This window comes from Geotrypetes seraphini, chromosome 9 (genome assembly GCF_902459505.1).
Source record: "Geotrypetes seraphini chromosome 9, aGeoSer1.1, whole genome shotgun sequence".
Lineage (NCBI taxonomy): Eukaryota > Metazoa > Chordata > Amphibia > Gymnophiona > Dermophiidae > Geotrypetes > Geotrypetes seraphini.
Genome location: NC_047092.1, coordinates 12,486,356 through 12,510,909, shown reverse-complemented (window position 1 = coordinate 12,510,909; position 24,554 = coordinate 12,486,356). Strand labels below are relative to the sequence as shown.

The 24,554-nt window shown below is 45.1% G+C and overlaps 1 protein-coding gene across 2 annotated transcripts in view; it reads left to right on the top strand.

The window, feature by feature from the left end:
* PLXNA4 (plexin A4) overlaps positions 1-24,554 on the top strand; it is a 1,110,463-nt gene that overhangs the window by 851,237 nt on the left and 234,672 nt on the right. For both annotated transcript variants that reach the window (XM_033958729.1, XM_033958728.1), the window contains exons 13-16: positions 6,871-7,022; positions 14,173-14,290; positions 17,557-17,693; positions 22,246-22,413. In XM_033958729.1, the coding sequence (XP_033814620.1) occupies positions 6,871-7,022; positions 14,173-14,290; positions 17,557-17,693; positions 22,246-22,413 (575 nt within the window). The remainder of the gene's footprint in view (positions 1-6,870; positions 7,023-14,172; positions 14,291-17,556; positions 17,694-22,245; positions 22,414-24,554) is intronic.

Here is a 24,554-nt window from a genome sequence, read left to right as displayed (position 1 = left end):
GAGCCCATGCTTAGTCCTGCTCTGCTGCTGTTGCCCTTTCATAGGACCTGGTTGGAGATCAAACGATTGTTGGCAGACTTGTCAAACACTTAGGGCTCCTTTTACAAAGGCGCGTTAGCGGTTTAACGCGTGTAATAGCGCACGCTAAACCGCCGGCCGCGCTAGCCGCTACCGCCTCCTCTTGAGCAGGCGGTAGTTTTTCGGCTAGCGCGGGGGTTAGCGCGTGATGAAAAGTCGCATGCCTTAAAGCTGCTGACGCGCCTTCATCAAAGGAGCCCTTATGGCTCCTTTCACAAAGCCGCGCTAGGGCCTTAACGCAATGCGTGGAATAGCGCGCACTAGCCGCTACCGCCTCCTTTTGAGCAGGCAGTAGTTTTTCGGCTAGCGCGTGATGAAAAGTCGCATGCGCTAAAGCCGCTAATGCACCTTCGTCAAAGGAGCCCTTAGGTCGGTAGATTTTTGGCTAGCACGCGCTAACCCAGTGCGTGCGCTAAAACCACTAGCACGGCTTTGTAAAAGGAGCCCTTACTCTGCTCCAATCTCCTTCCAAGAAATTCAATAACAGTAACATTGTAACATGACATAACATAAATGTTTATTTATATACCGCCTCGGGAACATTAATTTTTAATAAATTAGAATAATACAGTTTTACAAACGCATACAAAACAATGAGTGAAAAATTGAGGTTAGTGATGGGGGGTAAGATAATGAGTGAAAGTTGTCTGGTCTTGGGTCAGAAAGGGTTAATTTGAAACTGGGTCCGTGAGGTTTGGGGAAGAGGTGTTTTTTCAGGAGCGTCCTAAAATGGATGTATGATGTAGGAGAACGGACCAGATGACTCCATTCTGGATCTTTAGAAGCTGCTTGGTAGGATAACAATTTGTTGATGAATCTCTTACGCGAGAAACCTTTAACTGATGGGAAGGAAAAGAGCGACTGGGGTCGAGAGGTCCGCCCGGGTCTGGAAAAAAGAAATGATTGGTGAGGTAATCGGGCAATAAACCATATAGGGCCTTATAGAAGAGACATACTGAAGATAAAGACCAGCGTGGTCAATCCGGTCTACCCAACAAGGTGGTTGGAGTTGAACCCGCTGCTCCGTGCAGGTTACACCCCTGTGTACGATTTGTTTTCCTTGGATCCTCTGTATTTATCCCCCACCTTTTTGCATTCTGTCTCTATGTTTGTCTCCATCGCCTCCACGGGGAGGGTGGTCCAGTCTTCCAGCCCCCTTTCGATGAAAAAGTATTTCCGGGTGTTGCTTTTAAGTTAACCTCATTGCAGTTTCCATTTCAGGAATCTCATAAAATGGGATGTGCAATTATGGTGCCAGGTCAAAAGCGCGCCAGGAGAAAGGTGTGCACAGACAATTGAGCGCAGCGCGGAGGCGCGCGCCACACAAAATTACTGTTTTTACAGCTCCGATGGGGGGGGCGTGGGGGGAACCCCCCACTTTACTTAATAGAGATTGTGCCGCGTTGTAGGGGCATTGTGGGGGGTGTGGGGGTTGTAACCCCCCACATTTTACTCAAAACTTCACTTTTTCCCTGTTTTTAGGGAAAAAGTTAAGTTTACAGTAAACTGTGGAGGGTTACAACCCCCCAAACCCCCCACAATGCCGGCGCGATCTCTATTAAGTAAACTGGGGGGCTCCCCAACAAAAACCCCCGTCGGAGACCCTAAAAACTATAATTTTCTTCGGCGTGCGCCTCCATCTTGCGCTCAGTTGTCGGCGCGCGCCTTTGTCTTTCGCCGAGTTGTCTATGAACCGTGCAATTATTGTCATTTTTTTTCTTCTTCGAACAGCAAATTCCAAATGCTGAGAGCTGATATACTTTGGACTCTTTGTCACTGATGTTTCTGTCACCGCAAGAATGTGGTGCAGATGCATTTTCCTTTTCCATGCGTTATTGAAACATGATAGTGAATTAGAAGAATCAGCTGCTGTTACAGTCCATGCATGTCAATGCATTGCTCCTTGCAGGCATTCCACTTCCCCTCAAAGTCGGGCCCGGTTTCTGTCATGAAATCTCCTAGGAGTTGGGTGTCATTTGCAAGCAGCTCTTGGAAAGTGGGGTTTTTTTTTGGCACCCTTAGTATCGAAGTTAGCTCCAGCGGATGCTAATGGCATTTGTTGAGCAAGTGGAGAACACTGCTTACCAGCGGCTGTCAAAAAATATATATCGAAGACGAGACAATGGAAAGGAGAGAAGAGAATCTCCAAGGTTGCTTTCTGTCTGCTGCATTTATATTGTCACTCAGAGAAATTAGAGAACTATAAAACAGCCCAGAGGCAAAATGCATTTTTAAAAGAATGCCACTGTCAGCGGCGGATATAAATTGAGACTGGAGGCGTTTATTTGTGATACACCAGCTGCTTGGCAGTTTCGGGCTGCTCAAATCCACTCTTCTGCATTCCAGGAATTTAGGATCTGAACGGCTTGAAATCGGTGCTCTGGGGATTACGGGGAAATCAGTTGTGTCACATCCAGCTTAGTGTTTCAAAAGTCCATATGGCAAAATAGCCACCCTGAGGTTCTTAAAAAGATTTTGCAGCGAAAACTTAAGTGAAATGCTTAAATGGAGCTGTCGTGTGATAGACACCAGAGGAAGGGTAACTTGCTATCTTCCTGGCTTTATGACTAATTTTCTGATGCAACGAAATCTGTAGTGCTGGTTTCAGGAGCAGAAGTAGGATGGTAGATGCATGGAATGGTTTTCTGGTACAGATGGTGGAGACAAGACTGTGTCTGAGTTCAAGAGGGTGTGGGATAAATACATGGGATCTTGTAGGGAGAGGAGGAGATAGTGGATGCTGCAGATGGGCCATTTGACCTTTATCTGTCATCATGTTTCTATAACCATAAAGTTCTATGACCTCATAATGCAGGTGTAAAGAGCCTTAGCCTATAGGAAGAGGAGATGCAAACGTTAAGAGCCTTAGCCAATAGGGAGAGGAGGAGATAGTGGATGCTGCGGATGGCCCATTTGGCCTTTATCTGTCATCATGTTTCTATAACCATAAAGCTCTATGACCTCATAATGCAGGTGTAAAGAGCCTTAGCCTATAGGAAGAGGAGATGCAAACGTTAAGAGCCTTAACTAATAGGGAGAGGAGGAGATAGTAGATGCTGCGAATTGGCAGACTGGATGGGCCATTTGGCCTTTATCTGTCATCATGTTACAATGTTTCTATAACCATAAAGCTCTATGACATCACAATGCAGGTATTAAGAGCCTTAGCCTATAAGAAGAGGAGATGCAAATGTTAAGAGCCTTAGCCAATAGGGAGAGGAGGAGATAGTGGATGCTGCAGATGGGCCATTTAGTCTTTATCTGCCTTCTGCAAATTTAAAAAGTGCCATCAACGTCTCTTTTCCTATCAATCAGCATTTTGGCATAAGGACCTTAAACTACTCTACTTCTTCCCAACTTTAGGAAATCATTGAAAACCTATTTGTTTTCCAGCTTTTTAGGGAATTGAAATATTTTCAACTCTTTGCTTAGTTAACTTTTTGTAAACCGCACAGAACTTAACAGTAATGCAGTATTGAAACCAATTTTTATGCTATGTTATGTTCCCATGACACCTAAATAGTCGGCGTCAACTAGAGCGAAGCATAGTGCAATTCTACAAGGTGCATATATCTTTTATAGAATTGCACTTAGTGCCTGTATGCATCGAATAACTTAGGTGTATCGATTTAGGCCAGCTTTATCCAGGCCTAACTGCCTGCGATTAAGTTGTGAGTGGATCGGGCGCATTCTATTACAACGCGCATAACTTTTAGGAAAACCCCCGAGTCTCCCCTGGCCACGCCTTTTCCCCTAAATACATTGCGACTGTCTCATACTATGTATAGAATTGTGCATAACTTTTAATGAGTCCCAATTAGCATCAATTATGAGGGATTAATTGCCGATTATTGGCCACTGATTAGGCCAATCAAGTTGTGAGCATACATATTAAGAATTTGGGGATTAGTGTTCAAAGGTGTGCCATCAAGTTATAGAATAGTATCATTTATGCACCTGATTTAATAATTAGCTAAGGATTGGGATTTACAACCAATTTAAATGGGGTTAATTGATGCTAATTGACAATAATTACTAGTTAGATTTCTATAAACTGTGCGTGAAAAATGCATGGTGTGCAACCGTAAGGGGACACAGACCGGGAGGGACATGAGTGGGTCAGGGGCATGCTTAGCTAGTGGCATAGCAAGGGAGGTTGGCACATGGTGCGGTGGTGGTGCCCGGCATCGCTGCGCTGTGCACTCCCTGCCGCTTGAGCACCCCCTGCCCCCACGTACCTCTTGAAATGTTTGCTGGCGCAAGCAGCAGCATCTACCTGCCGCTCGTGCCGGCCTCGGCACCCTTCTGATATCACATCCTGGTCATTCGACCAGGAAATGATGTCAAAAGGGAGCTGAGCTCGGTGCGAGCAGCAAATAGAAGATGTTTGTACTGGCAAATATTTGAAGAGGTATGTGGGGGGGGGAGGGACGACGGAAAGGCATTGGCGCCCACTGCCAAAATGGTGCCCTTGGTATACCCCACGGATCCTCCCTCCCTTTACTATGCTACTGTGCCTAGCACTTATGCATCTGGGTAACAAAATACGAGCAGTTAGAAATAAGTAACCATTGAGCAAATGTAACTGTCCACACCTAAATTTAGGTGTGTAACTGCAAAATTTGGTCACAGGTCAAAAGCGCGCGATGACAAAGGTGCGCGGACAACCAAGTGTGGACAACTGAGCGCAGGGCATAATCGCGCCGAAGAAAACCCGTATTTTAAAGGGCTCTGATGGGGGGTGTGGGGGGGAACCCCCCACTCTACTTAATAGGGATTGCGCTGCCTCACGCTGCCATATTGGGGGGGGGTCTAACCCCACACATTATACTGAAAACTTAACTTTTTCCCTAAAAAACAGGGAAAAAGTTAAGTTTCCAGTATAATAAGGGGGGTTAAAACCCCCCAAACCCCCCACAACACCAGCGCGATCTCTATTAAGTAAAGTGGGGGGGGGTTCCCCACCAACTCCCCCCGTCGGAGCCCTTTAAAATATGTTTTTCTTCGTCGCGATTAAGTCCTGCGCTCAGTTGTCCGCGCTCGGTTGTCGGTGCGCCATTGTCCTCGCGCGCTTTAGACTATGAGCCCAAAATTCTGCTAATATTCTGTAATAGCAATTACATGTCTAATTGTTAATATAGAATCTACACTTTTAGGCCCTGATTCTATAAATAGCGCCTCACATCTAGGCACCAAGCAACACGAATGTCAATCATAAGTTAGGCCAACAGAACTGGGACCAGTAATTCTTTATTCAATGAAAGACCCAACATTGCCAGTATTTCGGCTCTTGGCCTGCCTCAGGGGTCTTTATAGTGATCTTTTACCTATTCCATAAGATCATAAGAATAGCCTTACTAGGTCAGACTAATGGTCCATCAAGCCCAGTAGCCCGTTCTGACGGTGGCCAATCCAGGTTCCTTGTACCTGGCCAAAACCCAAGGATAGCAACATTCCATACAGAATCTCAAAGAATAGCAAGATTCCGGAATCCCAGAGAGTAACAAGATTCTAGAATCCCAAAGAGTAGCAACATTCCAGCATCTCAAAGATTCCGGAACCCCAATGAAAGCAACATTCCAGAGCTGAGATTGTGATGTCATAATGTCTCAGAGCCAACCTCATCAGTGATATTACAATGGCTTAATTGTCCTATACTTGGCACACATAAGAGCATAAGAACAGCCATACTGGGTCAGACCAATAGTCCATCAAGCCCAGTAGCCCGTTCTCAGGGTGGCCAATCCAGGTCCCTTGTACCTGGCCAAAACCCAAATATTTGAAACATTCCATACAGAATGCCAAAGAATAGCAAGATTCCGGAATCCCAAAGAGTAACAAGATTCTAGAATCCCAAATAGTAGCAACATTTCATGCTACCGAGCCAGGGCAAGCAGAGACTTTCCCCATGTCTTAATAGCAGACTATGGAGTTATCCTCTAGCCATCGTTCATCCAATTATCTTTTAAAAGGAAAATAGGTGAAAGCCAACTGTAAAGACCCCTGAGGCAGGCGAAGAGCCGAAACACTGGCAGTGTCAGGCCTTTCATTGAATAAAGAATTATTGGTCCCAGTTTCGTTGGTTTGTGTACTCTTTTTTTGGGAGGGTGTTATTGACTTTTTGCATATTTTGATCCCTTTCTATGCGTTGGATTAATCATAAGTTAGGCATCATTTATAGCATCGCATCTAGTGTCCTTAGCCACCAGTAGGCATTGAAACCTTAGGTGCACTCTATTCATACCAGGGTTTTCTTGGCCTACAAAACACGCCCAAGATTTGCCCCTAACCATACCTGTTTTCTGATATGCACCTTCTTGCAGACACCCACCTCAAAGTGGTAGACACTACCAAGTTAGGTGCCTACCATCTAATTAATTGCAATGTAATTATAATTTTCAATTGCCGGAGCTAATTAATCCTTATTAAATAATGAAGTTAGGTGCCTAACTTTAGACATCTTTTATAAAATTAGGGCCTTAGCGTGCAATATCTCGATAACATAACTTAAGGTGACCTATTGAAAGCGACTTCCATAGTGGCCAGTTCTGAATATTTGGCATTAGCACTGACCGCTGGCACTATTCAATCCAATATCTGGATAAGCAACCCGCCAAAGTTAGGGCAGCCCTGTAACTTCATATGGATTGTGGACTGAATTTCGCCGCTGATAGGCCCGCCCTCGCGCTGCCCACGGACTCTGCTCCATCATTAGGTTGATATGTGTTCTCCTTCTTTTCTTTCCTTTTAAAGATGCCTTTATCCTTTTTCCCCTCTATCTTTGTGTTTCAGATCATTCCGTTGACAGGCCCTCGAGAAGGAGGAACAAAAGTGACCATCCGTGGTGAGAACCTGGGCTTGGATTTCAGTGAGATCAGAGACTTTGTCAAAGTGGCAGAAGTGAAGTGCACCCCCCTCATCGAGGATTATATTGCGGCTGAGCAGTAAGTGGGTGTGGAAAATCATGCAGAAAATTGAAGGTTAGGCAGCGGTCTCTCTGTACACAGGAGAGGCCCAATTCTGTTTGGTTTTCAATGCACAAAAAACATAGGGGGGGGTCCTTTTGATATGCTACCGTCTAACCATAGCTTAAAATGCCTTACCGCGTGGCATGCCCAGGCTTCCCACGGTAATTATGGCATCGGAACACACTAGCCACATGCTAAAAAATAAGCGTTTATTTTATAACGTAGGGTAGGTCTGGGCAGCGATTAGGCGTGTTCTGAATTAAGTTTCAAGTTCACGTTTATTGGATTTGCTATACCGCCTAAAACCCTAGGCAGTTTACATAAAATGTAGAACATTTGTACAAATGTTTCAAGGGTAATATCATAAATACAACGCCCCTCCCCCAAAACAAAATAAAAATTTTTTTTTTTAAAGACATACTATAGGGTACTGATGGATACAGAATGAAAAACGGTAATAGGATACATCGTATAAATTTAGGGGGGGAGGGACAAACCAAGAGGGTGGGAAAGAAACTTAAATAGATGAAAGGGGTGTAGCAGAAGGCAGTGCTTGACGGTAAGTATTCAAGGGTTGAAGACATACTTAAATAATGAATTAATTGGCTCATAAGATCCACTGTGGATTTCTTGGGAGTCTACAAGGGCTTTTCTACAGTTCCCCAGTAGATTTCACCTTCCGTTTTCTTTCATCGAGGTCTGCAAAGTGGGTCATACCCTCAACATAGACATGGGAGAAGCCATTGCTTGCCCTGGATCGGTGTTGCTACTTTTTGGAGTTCTAGAATCTTGTTACTCTTTGGGATTCCGATATCTTGCTGTTCTTTGAGATTCTGTATGGAATGTTGCTCCTCTTTGGGATTCTAGAATCTTGTTACTCTTTGGGATTCTGGAATCTTGCTATTCTTTGGGATTCTGTATGGAATGTTGCTACTCTTTGGGATTCTAGAATCTTGTTACTCTCTGGGATTCCGGAATCTTGCTGTTCTTTGAGATTCTGTATGGAATGTTTCTACTCTTTGGGATTCTAGAATCTTGTTACTCTTTGGGATTCTGGAATCTTGCTATTCTTTGGGATTCTGTATGGAATGTTGCTACTCTTTGGGATTCTAGAATCTCGTTACTCTTTGGGATTCTGGAATCTTGCTGTTCTTTGAGATTCTGTATGGAATGTTGCTACTCTTTGGGGTTCTAAATCTCGTTACTCTTTGGGATTCCAGAATCTTGCCATTCTTTGGGATTCTGTATGGAATGCTGCTACTATTTGGGGTTTTGCCAGCTACTAGTGACCTGGATTGGCCTCCATGAAGACGGGATACTGGGCTAGATGGACCATTGGTCTGACCCCGTAAGGCTATTCTTAATGTTCATATGTGCTGAATTACAATATATGGTGCATTTTAGCATTATATTTGTTGATTCTACTTATCAAAAAAAAAAATATTGCCTGAGGCTATTTTGGCAGAATAAGACCACTAACATAGATATGAGCGCGTGTGGTACACAGTATAAATATTAAAAAGAAATTTTAAAAACCCCAACCATTTGCAGGACATCCAGGTTCACATCCCCCATGTGTGAGCACCTGCTGAGTCAGAGTGTTCTTTGAAGGGAGCGTGCGCAGGATTTAATTTGCAGGAATAATAAAAAAAGTGGAACTGGTGGGGGGGGGGGTTGTTTGGCCAAGGACAGAAGCAACAGAAGAGGGGCTGGATTAGGGAGCAGAGCAACTGTTCCCTGTTCATAGGTTGTTCACCCTTTCCCAATGGCTTAGCGAGAGTCGGAGGCCACGGGGGTGGGGGAGCCCCTTCCCACTCTTTCCTCTCCGCACCCCCTTCTCCTTCCCTCCCCCCATGCCCCCTCACGTCCTCCTTCCCCTCAAACCTCATTAAATCTTTGCCTGCGCACACAGCTTCTGCGGCCTGCCAATCGCGCCTTCCCTCTGACATCACTTCCTGGCCCAAAAGTGAGTTCAGCCAGGCCAGGCTTGAGAAGTTGCTCAGGCTGGCGAAGATTTAAAGAGGTATGGGGGATGGAGAGGTGCCTGCGCCCAGTGGCTTAGCAAGGGTGAGAGGCGCCCGGAGCGGTGGCACCCCTCCTCTGCTCTTTTATCTGCCCCATCACCCTTATACGTTCCTTTCTCCCCACCCCCTCCACTCCCCTTCTCCCATACCTCTGTAATGTTCCTGGTGGATCTCCCTTTGACGTCACTTCCTAGACGCAGGTCCATGAAGTGGAATCAGAAGGAAATCCGACGCAGACGCCGCAGTAGGTTGGGGGATGCTGCTCACGCCAGGAACATGACAGAGGTATGGAGGAAAGGAAGCGGCGTGTACACGCGGTAGTGGGGGGGGGGGTTTGTGCGGAGGAGGAGCAGGGGGCAGAGAGGAGGATGGTGCCCGGGGCATCCCCCTTACGACACCACCAAGATGGTGCCCGAGGTGGCCTGCCAACCCCCCCCTGTATTTTGCCACTGCCTGCGCCCCCACCAAGATGGTGCCTGGGATGGTCCACCCCCCTATATTATGCCACTGCCCGCACCCCCTCCAAGATGGCACCCGGGATAGTCCACCCCCCCATATTTTGCCACTTCTTGCACCCCCACCAAGATGGCACCTGGGATGGTCTGCCCCCTGCGTATTATGCCACTGCCTGCGCCCCCACCAAGATGGTGCCCGGGGTAGCCTGCTCCTCCCCCCGTATTTTGCCACTGCATGTGCCCCCTCCAAGATGGCACCCGGGATAGTCCGCCCCCCCATATTTTGCCACTTCTTTCACCCCCACCAAGATGGCACCTGGGATGGTCTGCCCCCCGTGTATTATGCCACTGCCTGCGCCCCCACCAAGATGGTGCCCGGGGTAGCCTGCCCCCCCCCCTGTATTTTGCCACTGCCTGTGCCCCCACCAAGATGGCGCCTGGGGTGGTTCTTCCCCCAGTTCTATGACAATGCCTGCGCCCCCACCAAGATGGTGCCCGGGGGGGGGGGGGTCCACCCCACCGCCCTTTACTGCGCCACTGCGCTTTCCCCTTGCCTGCAGGCCGCTCTGCAGTCTGTAAAGAAGCACTGGGCCATTCCTCCCAATGTTAAACCATAGAAACAAAGAATATGACGGCAGAAAAGGGCCGTCGGTCCAACAAGTCTGCCCACTCGAAGAACCCTCTCCCCTAAGCACTTCCTCGAAGTGAGCCCACATGCTTATCCCATTTTTTCTTAAAATCGAGCACGCTGCTGGCCTCAATTACCTGAGGTGGAAGATTATTCCAACGATCAACCATCCTTGCGGGGAACGAAGGAGTCTACTGTTATAATGGCCACTGTGGCATGTAGAGCGCATTTCATACGATGGCGAGTAGAACAAAAGAGAAACACCCAGATGTTTCCAGTTTGGTGGAATTCTTTTGCAGACTCCATTCCTAACAGCAGCCTCAAATATTCTGGTGATTTTGTTTTTATAAAGTAACTTTCATGTGCAATCATTTAAACAATCGGCTTTGCAGATATTATCACTTTTGTACATGAATAAGTGAGAGGTGGCCCGTTTTAAAACTTAAGTCTGTTTTCTTATCTTCAGAGGTTTTACAGACCTCCATAACACTGCTTGCGATCTTCAGAAAGTCTTGTAACTTGTGGATGGTTAACAGGGCTAAGAATGTCATAATGCCCCTGTATCGCTCCATGGTGCGACCTCATCTGGAGTATTGCGTTCAGTTCTGGTCTCCTTATCTTAAGAAAGATAGAGCGGCACTAGAAAAGGTTCAAAGAAGAGCGACCAAGATGACAAAGGGGATAGAACTCCTCTCGTATGAGGAAAGACTAAAAAGGTTTGGGCTCTTCAGCTTGGGAAAGAGACGGCTGAGGGGAGATAGGATTGAAGTCAAATCCTGAGAGGAGTAGAACGGGTACAAGTGGATCGATTTTTCACTCCGTCAAAAATTACAAAGACTAGGGGACACTCGATGAAGTTACAGGGAAATACTTTTAAAACCAATAGGAGGAAATATTTTTTCACTCAGAGAATAGTTAAGCTCTGGAACGTGTTGCCAGAGGTTGTGGTAAGAGCGGATAGCGTGGCTGCTTTTAAGAAAGGTTTGGACAAGTTCCTGGAGGAAAAGTCCATAGTCTGTTATTGAGACAGACATGGGGGAAGCCGCTGCTTGCCCTGGATCAGTAGTATGGAGTGTTGCTACTCTTTGGGTTTTGGCCAGCATGAGAAAGGGCTACTGGGCTTGATGCACCGTTAGTCTGACCCAATAAGGCTATTCTTATGTTCTTAATTCAGATGGGCTGATGCAGTAAAGTGTGCTAGACTTTGTGCACCAGTAATTGAGCATTATCTCACAATTTTGAGGGCAAACAATGCAGAAACAATTCTGCACATGGGCGGTATGCAAAGCTTTGCATAGCCACTGTTCTCTTTAAGCCATTGGTCTCCAACGCGAGGCTTCAGGGTCAATGTGGCACTTGAAGCCCTCCATTGCAGCCTTCAGACAGTTGACTGGAATGTTCTTAATGTTCTGTAAATGTGTAAATTTCAATCTTGCCCACTTGCTATAGTAACTGCAAACAGTCTCTGAAGTGTATTCCTCAGGCGTCATTTATGAAATTTGCTACTATTGACAAGAGGAGACTAAGAGGGGACATGATCAAAACATTCAAGATAATGAAGGGAACAGATTTAGTAGATAAGGACAGGTTGTTCACCCTCTCCAAGGTAGAGAAAACGAGAGGGCGCTTTTTAAAGTTGACAGGGGATAGATTCCGTACAAACGTAAGGAAGTTCTTCTTCACCCAGAGAGTGGTAGAAATCTGGAACGCTCTTCCGGAGGCTCTTATAGGGGAAGACACCCTCCAGGGATTCAAGACAAAGTTGGACAAGTTCCTGCTGAATCAGAACGCACGCAGGTAAGGCTAGTCTCAGTTAGGGCGCTGGTCTTTGACCTAAGGGCCACCGCGGGAGCAGACTGCTGGGCACAATGGACCACTGGTCTGACCCAGCAGCGGCGATTCTTATGTTCTCTGTTCTTATCTAAATTGAATAAGTAAGAACAAGACTTACATATACAGTGCTCCCCCAAGATTCGTTCCAGGAACCCCCCGCGAATCTTGAAAAATCGCGAATACGGTTTTTCATGGGGGAGCCTGAAGAGGGCAGCGGGAGAGGGCAGCAGGAGAGCAGCCGGAGCGCCGCGAGTGCAGGAAATCACTCGCGGTTCGCTCCGACCGCCTCTTCCTGCACAAAGTCGAGTCTTATCCAATCAGGAGCTGCGTGTCAAAGCAGCTCTTGATTGGATAAGACCCAACTTCGTGCAGAAAGAGGCAGTCGGAGCGAACCGCGAGTGATTTCCTGCACTCGCGGCGCTCCGGCTGCTCACTCCTGTCTCTCCCGCTGCCCTCTCCTTGTTCCGTGGTTCGCGGTCCGAAAATACCGCAAATGACCGGGACCGCGAACCGCCGACCGCGAACAACCGGGGGAACACTGTAACATCTAAAAATCGCAGCTTCTCCAAATCTCCCTACTATAAGAAGATCGACGATCAATTAAAATTTTTAAAAAGTCTAAAAGCACAATTTGCACATAGCATCACAGAACCATCTCTGTTCCCACCCTACTCATCTCTTGTGCCTATATTAATTTACATAAAAGCGTTCACAAACAAATGCGTTATCAGCAATTTTTTTTAACACAAACTCTAGGTACACGTAAACGCAAAGATCCTGGTAAGGCGTTCCAAAGTTTCACTCCACCTGTTGACAACATAGGGAGATCTCGCATTTCAAGACAGGTGATGCTGTCTCTGCTCAATATTAATTTCATACTTGGTTCTGATCTTAAAGTCCCTCTTGGGTGATGCACTTCTAACAATTCCTGAAAAATATTTGGGGCTGCACGATATAGGACCTGGTGCACTGTTTTATATTGTTATCTCTGTTATACTGGTAACCAATGCAGCTGTTTCAAAATCGGTCTTATGTGAGCCATTCTGGATACGCTGGTAAAGGGCCAGCTGTTAGAGCTACCTGCTGTATCATACGCAGTGGGCTAAAGAGAGTACTGTATTTCCCCGTGTACAGGCCGCGGTCTATACGGTGTCAGGTCAAAAGCGTGCCGGGACAAAGGCGCGCGCAGACAATTGAGCGCAGCACGGAGGCGTGCGCCGCAGAAAATTACTGTTTTTAGGGCTCCGACGGGGGGGCATAGGGGGGAACCCCCCCACTTTACTTAATAGAGATCGCGCCGTGTTGTGGGGGCATTGTCGGGCATTTGGGGGGTTGTAACCCCCCCACATTTTACTGAAAACTTAACTTTTTCCCTGTTTTTAGGGAAAAAGTTAAGTTTACAGTAAAATGTGGGGGGTTACAACCCCCCACAACGCCGGCGCGATCTCTATTAAGTAAACTGGGGGGGCTCCCCAACAAAACCCCCCGTCGGAGCCCCTAGAAACAGTAATTATCTTCGGCGCGCGCCTCCATCTTGCGCTCAGTTGTCGGCACGCGCCTTTGTCTTTCGCGGTGTTGTCTATGAACCAGTCTATACATGGGTTTTGCAAACCAGCCTAGTGTGTGAAGCTTGCTTAAATGGGGCGGCCTGTACATCATCCCCCCTCCCCCTGAAATACCTCCCTCGCTGGTAAATGCTTCCTGGAAGGCTGTGCCGGCTGCCTTCTTCCAATCCCACTGTGCAGGGCAGGAGCAATGTCTGTGATCTCAAGCCTCGCCCCACGCCGCTTCCTGATTGGCTGCCGTCGCGAGAACTGACGGCAGCCAATCAGGAAGTGGTGCGGGGCAAGGCATGAGATCGCAAACATCGCTCCTGCCCTGCACAGCGGGATTGGAAGAAGGAAGAAACCAGCTGGCGCAGCCATTCAGGGAGGTATTTCAGGGGGGAGGGGGAATGATGTATAGGCCGTCCCATTGTATAGGCCGATTTACGTTTTAAAACTTTTAGATAAGTCACGGCGAGTAACATGAGGCAGCTTATCTAAGAGTTTTAAAACGTAAATCAGCATTTCCTGCGGCCTATACAAAGGAGCAGCCTATACATGGGGAAATACGGTAAACACTAGCCTTGATTATCCACAATGCAAATGGTAGCTGAGCTTCCTATTTCTTCTTCTACACAATAGGATCGTCTGCGAAATGGGGGAAGCCAAGTTCAGCCAACATGCCGGTTACGTGCAGGTGTGCGTGGGAGACTGCAGGACCGAATTCAGGGCCACGTCTTCACAGTTTTACTACTTTGTGGTAAGTGTGAAGTGAAAAGCGGACGAGTGGAGAACCGCAGAAAAACTTTACATGTCATTACAGTACTCCCCCGAAATTCACGGGGGGTTCCGTTCCAGGAGCACCTGCGAATTTTGAAAAACCACAAATGCGGTGAAGGAGCGGATCGGAGGCAGGAGAGGGAAGCTAGGGCAGCATTGGGTGTTTAAAATCAGATGCGGGATCCTTCTTAGTCGTTTCTACCGCCTCTTCCGGGAACCAAAGTCAGGCTACACCAATCAGGAGCTTCTTTGACACACCAGATATTGGCAGTTTGTCGGGGTTTTGGAAAGCCCCGAGCTTAGCACTACATTACTAAGTCATATTTCCTAAGCCTGAATACGAGTCTAATCGCTGTGGTTTGGATTAGTTCTAGTCTATATAGTTACAGCGGTCCCCAACTCAAACCCCCCCACTTTACTTAATAGAGATCGCCACATATTTCCTAAGCCTGAATACGAGTCTAATCGCTGTGGTTTGGATTAGTTCTAGTCTATATAGTTACAGCGGTCCCCAACTCAAACCCCCCCACTTTACTTAATAGAGATCGCGCCGCGTTGTGGGGGCGTTGTGGGGCCACATTTTGGATTTGTAGGTACTTGGAGGGCCTCAGAAAAAAATAGTTAATGTCTTATTAAAGAAATGACAAATGTGGATTATCTGAAATCTGAAATTATCCGAAGCAATTAAGGAAAGATTTATAAACTATAACCGTTATAGTTTATAAATCTTTCCTTAATTGCTTCGGATAATTTCAGCTATACACTGCTGAAATCAGTGTAACATGAAGAAAGTGAAAAACTATCAAAGTATCAACTGCAAGAGACAAGAGTTTGGACCAACTATTTTGGACCAATATTTTGAGGCCCTCGGTATTATAAAGAATGATTCTTTATGGAAAACTTGTACCATAAGTGTCTGGCTGTCGTGTCTGCAACTGCCTTCAGCTCTTACCTCCTCCAGCACTGGACATTCACAAGCTGCACTACCTCCAATGGTTACCTTACATTCTGGAAGTTGCCCGCCTCACTCAGTACGTGATTGTCCTCTCTACTCCACCTCACAATCACATACAGAAGCAGGAAAGCGCATGCATGAGGTTACAGTAGTGAGGTGGAAAACGTTCCAGAATGTAGGGTAACCATTGGAGGCAGTGCAGCTTGTGCGTGTGTCCGGTGCTGGAGGAGGTGAGAGCTGAAGGCGGTTGTGGACGCAACCGCCGGACACTTAAGGCACAAGTTTTCCACAAAGAATCATTCTTTATAATAGTACCTGGCGGGCCGCATGCGGCCCATGGATCGCGAGTTTGACACCACTGATATATTTGGTTGGTGCTCAGGCCTGTGTATAATGAATTGCAGTAGTCTAGTTAGGATAGAATGAGCATTTGAACTAATATTACAAAATGATGTTCTTAGAAGAGTGGTCTGATCAGACGTAGTCTATTCATGCAATAAAAGGTTATTGCTTTTTTTCCAGAGGTTTGAGATTTGTGGTGCATAAGAAAGGGTGGAGTCAATAATAGTAGGATTATCGTATTGGGGACTAATTGGTGGTAGACATGGGATCAATTAACTTTGTTGTGTCTGTGTTTAGTTTGAGTTTGGTTGTGTTTGCCCAGTTGGAGATTTTGTTTATTCCATCTAAAATTATTTCAGAGATATTTGAGGTAGTTGGGTCAACTTGTGTAAGTAGAAATATGTCATCTGTGTAGGTTACCAACCGTTGGTAAACTTGATTTTACCACGTGAGCTCATGAATAAATTGAATAGAACGAGGGAGCCTGGAGATGAAAGTAAGGTGGCTATTGTGTATGAACTTTTTGAAGTCGGAGATCATTGGACATTCTTTAAGTTTGTTACCTAGAATTAATATTTTGTCAAATTGGCAAGTAAGGCTTGAAATGATTTCTTGTAGTTTAATGTCAAATTGTTATAAGGACCAGGTGGTCTGTATAGGAGCAATAAGCCAATAGAGCTAGAAAGGCTGTCTGTTTCATTTTAAAATTTGCATGTCATGTATTCTAGGTGTGCTAGAGCATTTGAGTTTAATAGAAATAAGTGGAAGACTTATATGTGTATGTGAGACCACTATCTAGTGGCTTTTTAAATTGTACATCGCTTAGAAAATTTGTATAAGCGATTCATCAAATGATAATAAAACTTGAAACTTGAAACATGAAGGAACTTTTGTAAACCAGGGCTAAACCTGAACCTTTTTTTTTTGTCTTGGTGTGGGTATTATACTGTATCACTCAAGCCAAAGTTTATTTTTAGCAGGAGAAGGGAAACCATTTCCCTTCTAGCGGGACAAAAATTGAGATTACCGCACGCAGCTTCCCCTACAGATTGGGGCCCATGGCGCTGCTGGGTTGCTTCTTTCTGTGCTTGCCTGAAAAGGATCACGGCATGCTAGACTGGAGATCTAAGGCAATTTGCTTTTTTTTGCAAATAGCCAGTGCAAAAATCCCCTTCGAACGCAGCCTCTGGCCTGTGACTGTCCTCATCTCAGCCCCTGGATCACCGGTTTCACTGGGCATGCACACAAGAGCTTTGCTTACCACAATAATGGGAACATCTTTACTTGGGCCTACATTTATGAATAAAGATGTTCTCATTGGTTGAATAGACGTCTACCTTGCCAACAATATGGAGACAAACAGGCAAAAAGAAGAACACCTCGCCTTAGTATGCAGACAGTCCAATAAAAGGCAAGGTAGACATCTATTCAACCAATGAGAACATCTTTATTCATAAATGTAGGCCCAAGTAAAGATGTTCTCATTGGTTGAATAGACGTCTACCTTGCCTTTTATTGGAATGTCTGTATACTAAGGCGATGTGTTCTTCTTTTTGCCTGTTTGTCTCCATATTGTTGGCAAGGTAGACATCTATTCAACCAATGAGAACATCTTTATTCATAAATGTAGGCCCAAGTAAAGATGTTCTCATTGGTTGAATAGACGTCTACCTTGCCTTTTATTGGAATGTCTGTATACTAAGGCGATGTGTTCTTCTTTTTGCCTGTTTGTCTCCATATTGTTGGCAAGGTAGACATCTATTCAACCAATGAGAACATCTTTATTCATAAATGTAGGCCCAAGTAAAGATGTTCTCATTGGTTGAATAGACTTCTACCTTGCCTTCTATTGGACTGTCTGTATACTAAGGCGAGGTGTTCTTCTTTTTGCCTGTTTGTTTCCATATTGTTGGCAATTGTCATTTTGACTATCCTTTCATTCTTCCCAGACTTTAACTCTGTCACATCTGACTCCTACCCGGGGCCCAGTGTCAGGAGGTACACAAGTGATGATTACAGGCAGTTACCTGAATGCAGGAAGTAATGTGAAAGTCATGTTTGGACAACAGCCATGCTTGTTTCACAAGTAAGTATGAGTAACTCTTCCATAACATGTGCTAACCTTCTCCAGCATTTGACAGCTTAAAGCATGTTGGATCTTCTTTACGAGGCTCCCGTTGATGTAATAGTTCATTTTAATAACAAAATGTTGGTGATCCTGAATGGGATGGATGACAGAAAGAAGGCTGAATCTAGGGAATCCCCAAATCTTTTTCTAACTGATAAATTAAGGGGATACTTGTGTTTAAAGGCTTTCTAGACCAATTCATTTGATTTTGAAAAGGCATCTACTGTATAATCATGTATAGGCTTCATTGGGAGAGCACGTGGGACAAGCACAAAGGAACATTAAAAGAGAGGAAGTTTTTTTTTTTTTCAAGTTTTTATTAGGTTTTTATATACCGCCTATCAAGGTTATCTAAGCGGTTTTACAATCAGGTACTCAAGCATTTTCCCTATCTGTCCCAGTGGGATTATAGTGCTTAGTAGTTGGAGTGGATGAACAGATGACATCATCTTCTATGTATCTGTGGAGAAAAATATCACAGGAACATTATAAAATATCTTTGCGGTCAATATATATTTGTAAAGTGCTAAGGGGTGAAGTTGAAGTGGGCAGGAGAGGCTTAGTTGGCGACACTTACCCTCTAATTCTATAAACATGGCTGCACAGTTTTTGACTAGCATGCAAAATTATAGACACAAGTTATAGTTTAGCGCCTAAACTTAATTGATTAAGTGTGCACTAATTGGCTTTAACTAGCACTAATAACCCTTAAGTAGCATTAATTAGCACTAATTTGCAGTTCCACACATAACAGATAGGCAGGTGGCCAACAAGAGTCAGTCTGGCAGAGATATGGAGCAGACCAAACGAAAGTCAAAAACCAAGGAGACCAACTTTATCAGCAACCACGGCCTGCTCCGGTGCACATAACTGCACTTAGGTGCTATTCTATAAACTTTCCCCAAATTCTATACAAAGCACTCAAAATTGTGCATGCAATTTCATTGTGTAATAAGACAATTCATGCTGACAATAGGACGTTAACGATCAAGTATCAACGTTAATTGGCAAAAACTGGAATTTACGCATGCATTTTTATAGCCACTACTAGCTGATCACCTGGCGTTGCCCGGATATAAATTTGCTTGAGGATTAACATCACACAAATTTTCAGTTTCTGTTTAGGCTTCACCACACCACAGCTGCACTTCCTTATATGCTGTTGACTGTAACATCATTCTGACTGTGTAACATCATTCCCCAAGCTTCACACCATTGGTCAAAGCAATATCTGTCTTTTTTGATGATTCTTTACATGTCACCCCTTCCCACCCCACAGTATTTTTTCCCAGATAGTAACTGATATGTATACCAAGTTTGGTTGAAATCTGTCCATCTGTTTTGGAGTTATGCTGGAACATACATACATATAGATTCTGTAAAAATGTGGGTATAAATTTCTCCTTGCAGATCTGAAAAGGAGGCATGGCATGTGTGGCTCAGAGATGTTTCTAGGATTTGTTCTCATTTTTAGAAAATTCTAGAGATCCATGCCATAGTTCAGTTGGTATAAATCCTTGTACTTAAAACTGGGCACAGATCTCAGCGCTAAATGTTGTTCTATAAATAGCACCCAACTTTTGAGCGCTGTTTATAGAGTAGTGCGGGGCTGCCCATTTCCGGTCCCCGAGATCTACTGGCAGGCCAGGTTTTCAGGATATCCACAATGAATATGCATGAGAGAGGTTTGTCTGCACTGCCTTCTTGGTATGCAAATCTCTCTCTCATGCATATTCATTGTGGATATCCTGAAAACTTGGCCTGTCAGTAGATCTCGAGGACGACTTGGGCAGCCCTGGAGTAGTGCTTATTGCTCTTATTATTGGCGCCCGAATAAGGGCACCATTTATAGAATTGAATCCTTAGCACCTAAGTTCTATAGCGCAGAACTCCAAAGGTGTTGTTAACATGAGAAAGGCATGGGGGCATTTCAGGCACGTATGTGCTGTTTATACAATATCAGCAAATATACGTGCAACGGACAGTATTTAGGCTTGATTAATTTATACCAGACTTTGACACGGCATAAATTTTTGCAAGTAAGGTTAGGTGCTCATAGTCCGATTTACGCTAGTAGTCTTTCATGGCTTCAGTGCCCAATGTTGCCATTATAGAAAACATGTGTAGTGCTCACATTTTTTGCATGTAACATTTGGCGCCCCTTCTTGAATCTGCCCCTGAGGGCATCCATACAAATTGCTAGCAGGTTTATGTGCACTAATGAAGTTTTCAATGTGGTAATTGCTAAGAACATGTTGGACGTGCTTCTAAAAATTACTTCACAGCCTATGCACTTAGTTCATTTTCGTTAAGATGTGCTGAGGGCAAGGCAGAAGAGAAAAAAGTGGAACAAGTATCTTGCTGAATAATTTATTTGAAGGAAAAAATGATGCAGTAATCTACACAATAAAAAATGCATCTATATTGTGTACAATGTTATTTTTTTATTGTGTAGATTACTGCATCATTTTTTCCTTCAAATAAATTATTCAACAAGATACTTGTTCCACTTTTTTCTCTTTTGCTGTGCGGTTTAGTTTTGTGGAACTTTTCAGGTGGGCTTGCTTGGTGTCTTCTCGCGCTGAGTGCAAAATCATAGCGCACTATAGTAAAAGACCTTCTAAGACAGGGTTGTCCAACGTCGGTCCTCGAGGGCCACAATCCAGTCAGGTTTTCAAGATTTCCTCAATAAATATGCATGCGATCTATTTGCATGCAGTGCTTCCATTGTATGCAAATAGATCTCATGCATAGTCATTTGGGAAATCCTGAAAACCTGACCTGGCGAAGGCCGAGGTTGGACACCCCAGTTCTAAGAGCATAAGAATTCATAAGGCTAGATTAAGTAAACGGTGCTCCAATTTGGACCCCCCCCCCAAAAAAAAAAAAATGAGCGTTGAGCACTATTCTAAAAATGCCGCTCTGAGTTGGCTGCTGTTTTCAAAATAGCCCATTCTTGTGTGTGAGGATTTTGCATCTGCAGATCTCCTGTATTCTGTAATATTTTGTGTATTTCGGGTTAAGAACGAGTTCTGTTTTTTTAAACCGTTCTTAAGTTGAATTTGTATGTAACTTGGATCCTGTACAGTACACAGTCTATAAAAACATTAAAGAAACAGTCCTCAAGACAAAGTACTGTAGTTTAAATAGAAAGAAAAGAAAGGAGGTTTACACTTACATTTGTTCTTCATCCGTCCCACTGTTTCCACATCCTACTGTTCCCACATCCCACTGTTTCTACATCATCCAACATCTCTCCCTCTCATCTCTCTCCTCTTCGTGCATCTGTACCTCAGGCCTCCCCCTCTCTATGCCCAACAATTCACCTCTTTCTTAATTTCCCCTCTCACTCAGATACCCATGTCCCTCAATTCTCCCTTTCTATTCCTTCCCCCCACCTCAGCATCTCTTTCCCTCACTCTCTCCATTGTTCTATCCTATCTCCCAAGTTCATGCTTCCTCCTTCCTTTCTTTCTTCCTTCCATCCTTTATCCAAAGTTTTTGCTCCCTTCCTTCTGTGTCCCAACGCGATCCTTCTCCACCCTTCCTGTGCCAATGCGCCCCTTCTTCCTCCCTCCCTTTCCAAATGTGACCCTCCTCCTCCCTTCCATGTCCCAAAGCGCCCCGCATTGTCTTTCCCTCCGTTCTGCGTCCCAAAGTCATGCCTCCCGCAGGTGTTTACCTCCTCTGGCCGGCTCCCTCCTCCCATTTCAGTTCTCTTCGCAAAGCCGTGGCCATGGTTCCTGCATGCGGCTGACACGGCAACCTGACCCTTCATGCCTCCTGTGGGTGTTTACCTCCTCTGGCCAGCTCTCTCCTCTCAGTCGTACTTGTCTTTGCAAAGCCGCGGCTGTTGGTTCCTGTATGTGGCTCATGGCTGACCCGGAAGCCTTCCCTCTGATGTCGATGTGATGATATCATGCATAAGCATGAAATTGTGTCAACGTCTGTGCATTTCTGGGTGCCCTCCAGCCACAGCCCTGAGATTAGCCCAGCAGCTTAAAAAGTTTGTGACAATTCCAAATACACTTACCGACCTACAAATGCATTCACTCAGCTGCCCATCATTATCTATCTTCACTTATCTCCCCCTAAGTACCCCCCTCCCCTCCGCTAAACTGGTAAGTCCCTCCTTTCTATATGTGCCCTTTTCCTCCTCTGATCTAGCTGGTCAAATTTTAACCTGATTTATATTTGAATTTTCAGCTGAAGACCTAGTCAATTGAATTCAGCTGAAAATTCACCCAACAATATCCTCCAGAATTAGCGCCAGCTGTCTTACCTGCTTAGGGGGTTCTCAGTTATCGACTTGTTAAAATCTTATTAGAAAGCAAGTGGCTCTTCTGGGGCCCCCTCAGGTGATTCACAATAAAATGGCCAGTCTGTACCTAATGAGTTACATCCTTAAGCATTGCGTTAATATTTTGGAGTAGTTGTCAAGGAGTGGCCACCGTTGGTTAGGGAAGAGAGACTGAATTCTTTCATCTTAAAGTTTTATTTTGCTTCTTAGACGGACAGCCAAGGAAATAATCTGTAACACCACAGCGTCAACCGAAGGCGTTGGGAGTGTGAAGGTGTCCGTGCAGGTGGATAAAGCCAAGATCCATCAAGAACTGCAATTTGTGTACATGGAGGATCCAACCATCCTGAGGATAGAGCCAGAATGGAGCATTGTGAGGTACAGTTATCTAATCTAATCCAATCTAATCCTTAGGTTTGTATACCGCATCATCTCCACGTTCGTAGAGCTCGACGCGGTTTACAGTAGGAGAAATAGGAAGGAACTACAACAGAGGGTTAGAGGTAGAAGTGTGAAGAAAATTTAAAGGACTTGGGATGCCAAGATATAAGAGTTTCCTTGATTCCTAAGTTGGAGGGAGACTTACATTTTTTGAGAAAAGCCAGGTTTTCAGATGTTTGCGGAAAACTTGGAGAGAGCTCAAGTTCCGAAGAGGGGAGGTAAAGTTGTTCCAGAGCTCATTGATTTTGAAGTGGAGGGAGGTCCCTAGCTTTCCTGTGTGGGAAATGCCTTTTAGCGAGGGGGAAGGATAGTTTTAATTTGTGGGAGGATCTGGTGGTATTAGGGTTTGAGGAATTCCAAGAAAGAGGGATAAAGGGAGGGAGGATACCATATAGGATTTTGAAAGTTAAACAGGCGCATTTATAGTGGACCCCGGCGATTATCGGAAGTTATCTCTTCATCAGCTCATTTAGAGCTAAGCTAAGGTCCCAAAAGTACTGAGTTTAAGTTTCTTGAACTAAGTCTTTGGTGTATAATATGTCAAAAATGACAGTCTCTGGGTCTAGAGCAGGGGTCTCAAAGTCCCTCCTTGAGGGCCGCAATCCAGTCGGGTTTTCTGGATTTCCCCAATGAATATGCATGAGATCTATGTGCACGCACTGCTTTCAGTGCATATTCATTGGGGAAATCCTGAAAACCCGACTGGATTGCGGCCCTCAAGGAGGGACTTTGAGATCCCTGGTCTAGAGCAGTGATTCCCAACCCTGTCCTGGAGGAACACCAGGCCAATCGGGTTTTCAGGCTAGCCCTAATGAATATGCATGAGAGAGATTTGCATATGATGGAAGTGATAGGTATGCAAATTTGCTTCATGCATATTCATTAGGGCTAGCCTGAAAACCCGATTGGCCTGGTGTTCCTCCAGGACAGGGTTGGGAATCACTGGTCTAGAGGCTTAGATCCTAGGATCTGTGTACATTGGAGGTTCTATTCATATGAGGCCAAGGATTAATCGGGACTGAAGAGGTTTTAGGAAAAGTGCTTTTGTGTATGTTGGAGGACCTTAATATTAGAACAATGTAAAACTGCAGGACAGATTTGTGGAGCCTCAACAAACCTGTATCCCCTTTGTTCTATACAAATACACCTAAATTAAAGCAACATTTACGCATGAATGATTGGCATACACCTAACCGTTATTCTGTAATTACAAGCTAAAATGACTTGGTGCTGATCGTGTACCGATTGGTTTGCGACCCGATTTTCCTCTGACCCCCATTCACTAACCTCTGTGTCGATCCGATTCCGATCCGTGCATGCAAATGAGGGGAAACGGTATGCAAAGTAGGAAGGACGCGATTCGCTAACAAAATTCAGGCTGGCCGATCCAAAAACAAGCAACTGCTGAGGACCAATCGCTTGAGGAAATACCCTGCTCTCAGCCCCGATTCTCCTGCCTTTGCAGCCCCTATAATCTCCTGCTCTGCCTCCCTTCCCTGCTGCGCGAGCCTGTTAAAACCACGGGCTCGTGAGTAAAACTAAGGTAAAAAAAATAAAAAAGCATGGACAGCAAACGCTTGCGCAGACCATCTACAGGCAAAGAAGATGATCTGCACATGGTTGGCTTGCCACGGATCAGACATGGATCGGTCACGATAGGGCAGGTTAGTGAATCGGGCCATTGGTGCCTAATTGCAAGTCGGGTGTTTGTGGGGGAGGGGCATGGGCGGGGCTGACACTGACATACTTAACTTACATAATACTGTTAATTATTTGCTTAAATGTTGCACTCACATGCTAACATCTATGCCAGCTATAGATCTGTGATAAATCTTAGGGCTAAATTCACTAACCTGCCTCTCCGTACCCGATCCTTGGCTGATCCGCAGTGAGCGATCTTGAAGCTTATGGAGCTTTTTTTCTGGGGGATTTTACTACTAATTCGCGAGCCCGTGGTTTTAACCCGCTTTAAACCCATGGGTCAAAACCACGGACTCGCACTGTCAGGGAAGGGCAGGAAAGTCGGGATGGTGAGCCGGGGCACAAGGTGGCGAGAGAAGAGTCTGGCTGAAAAGGGC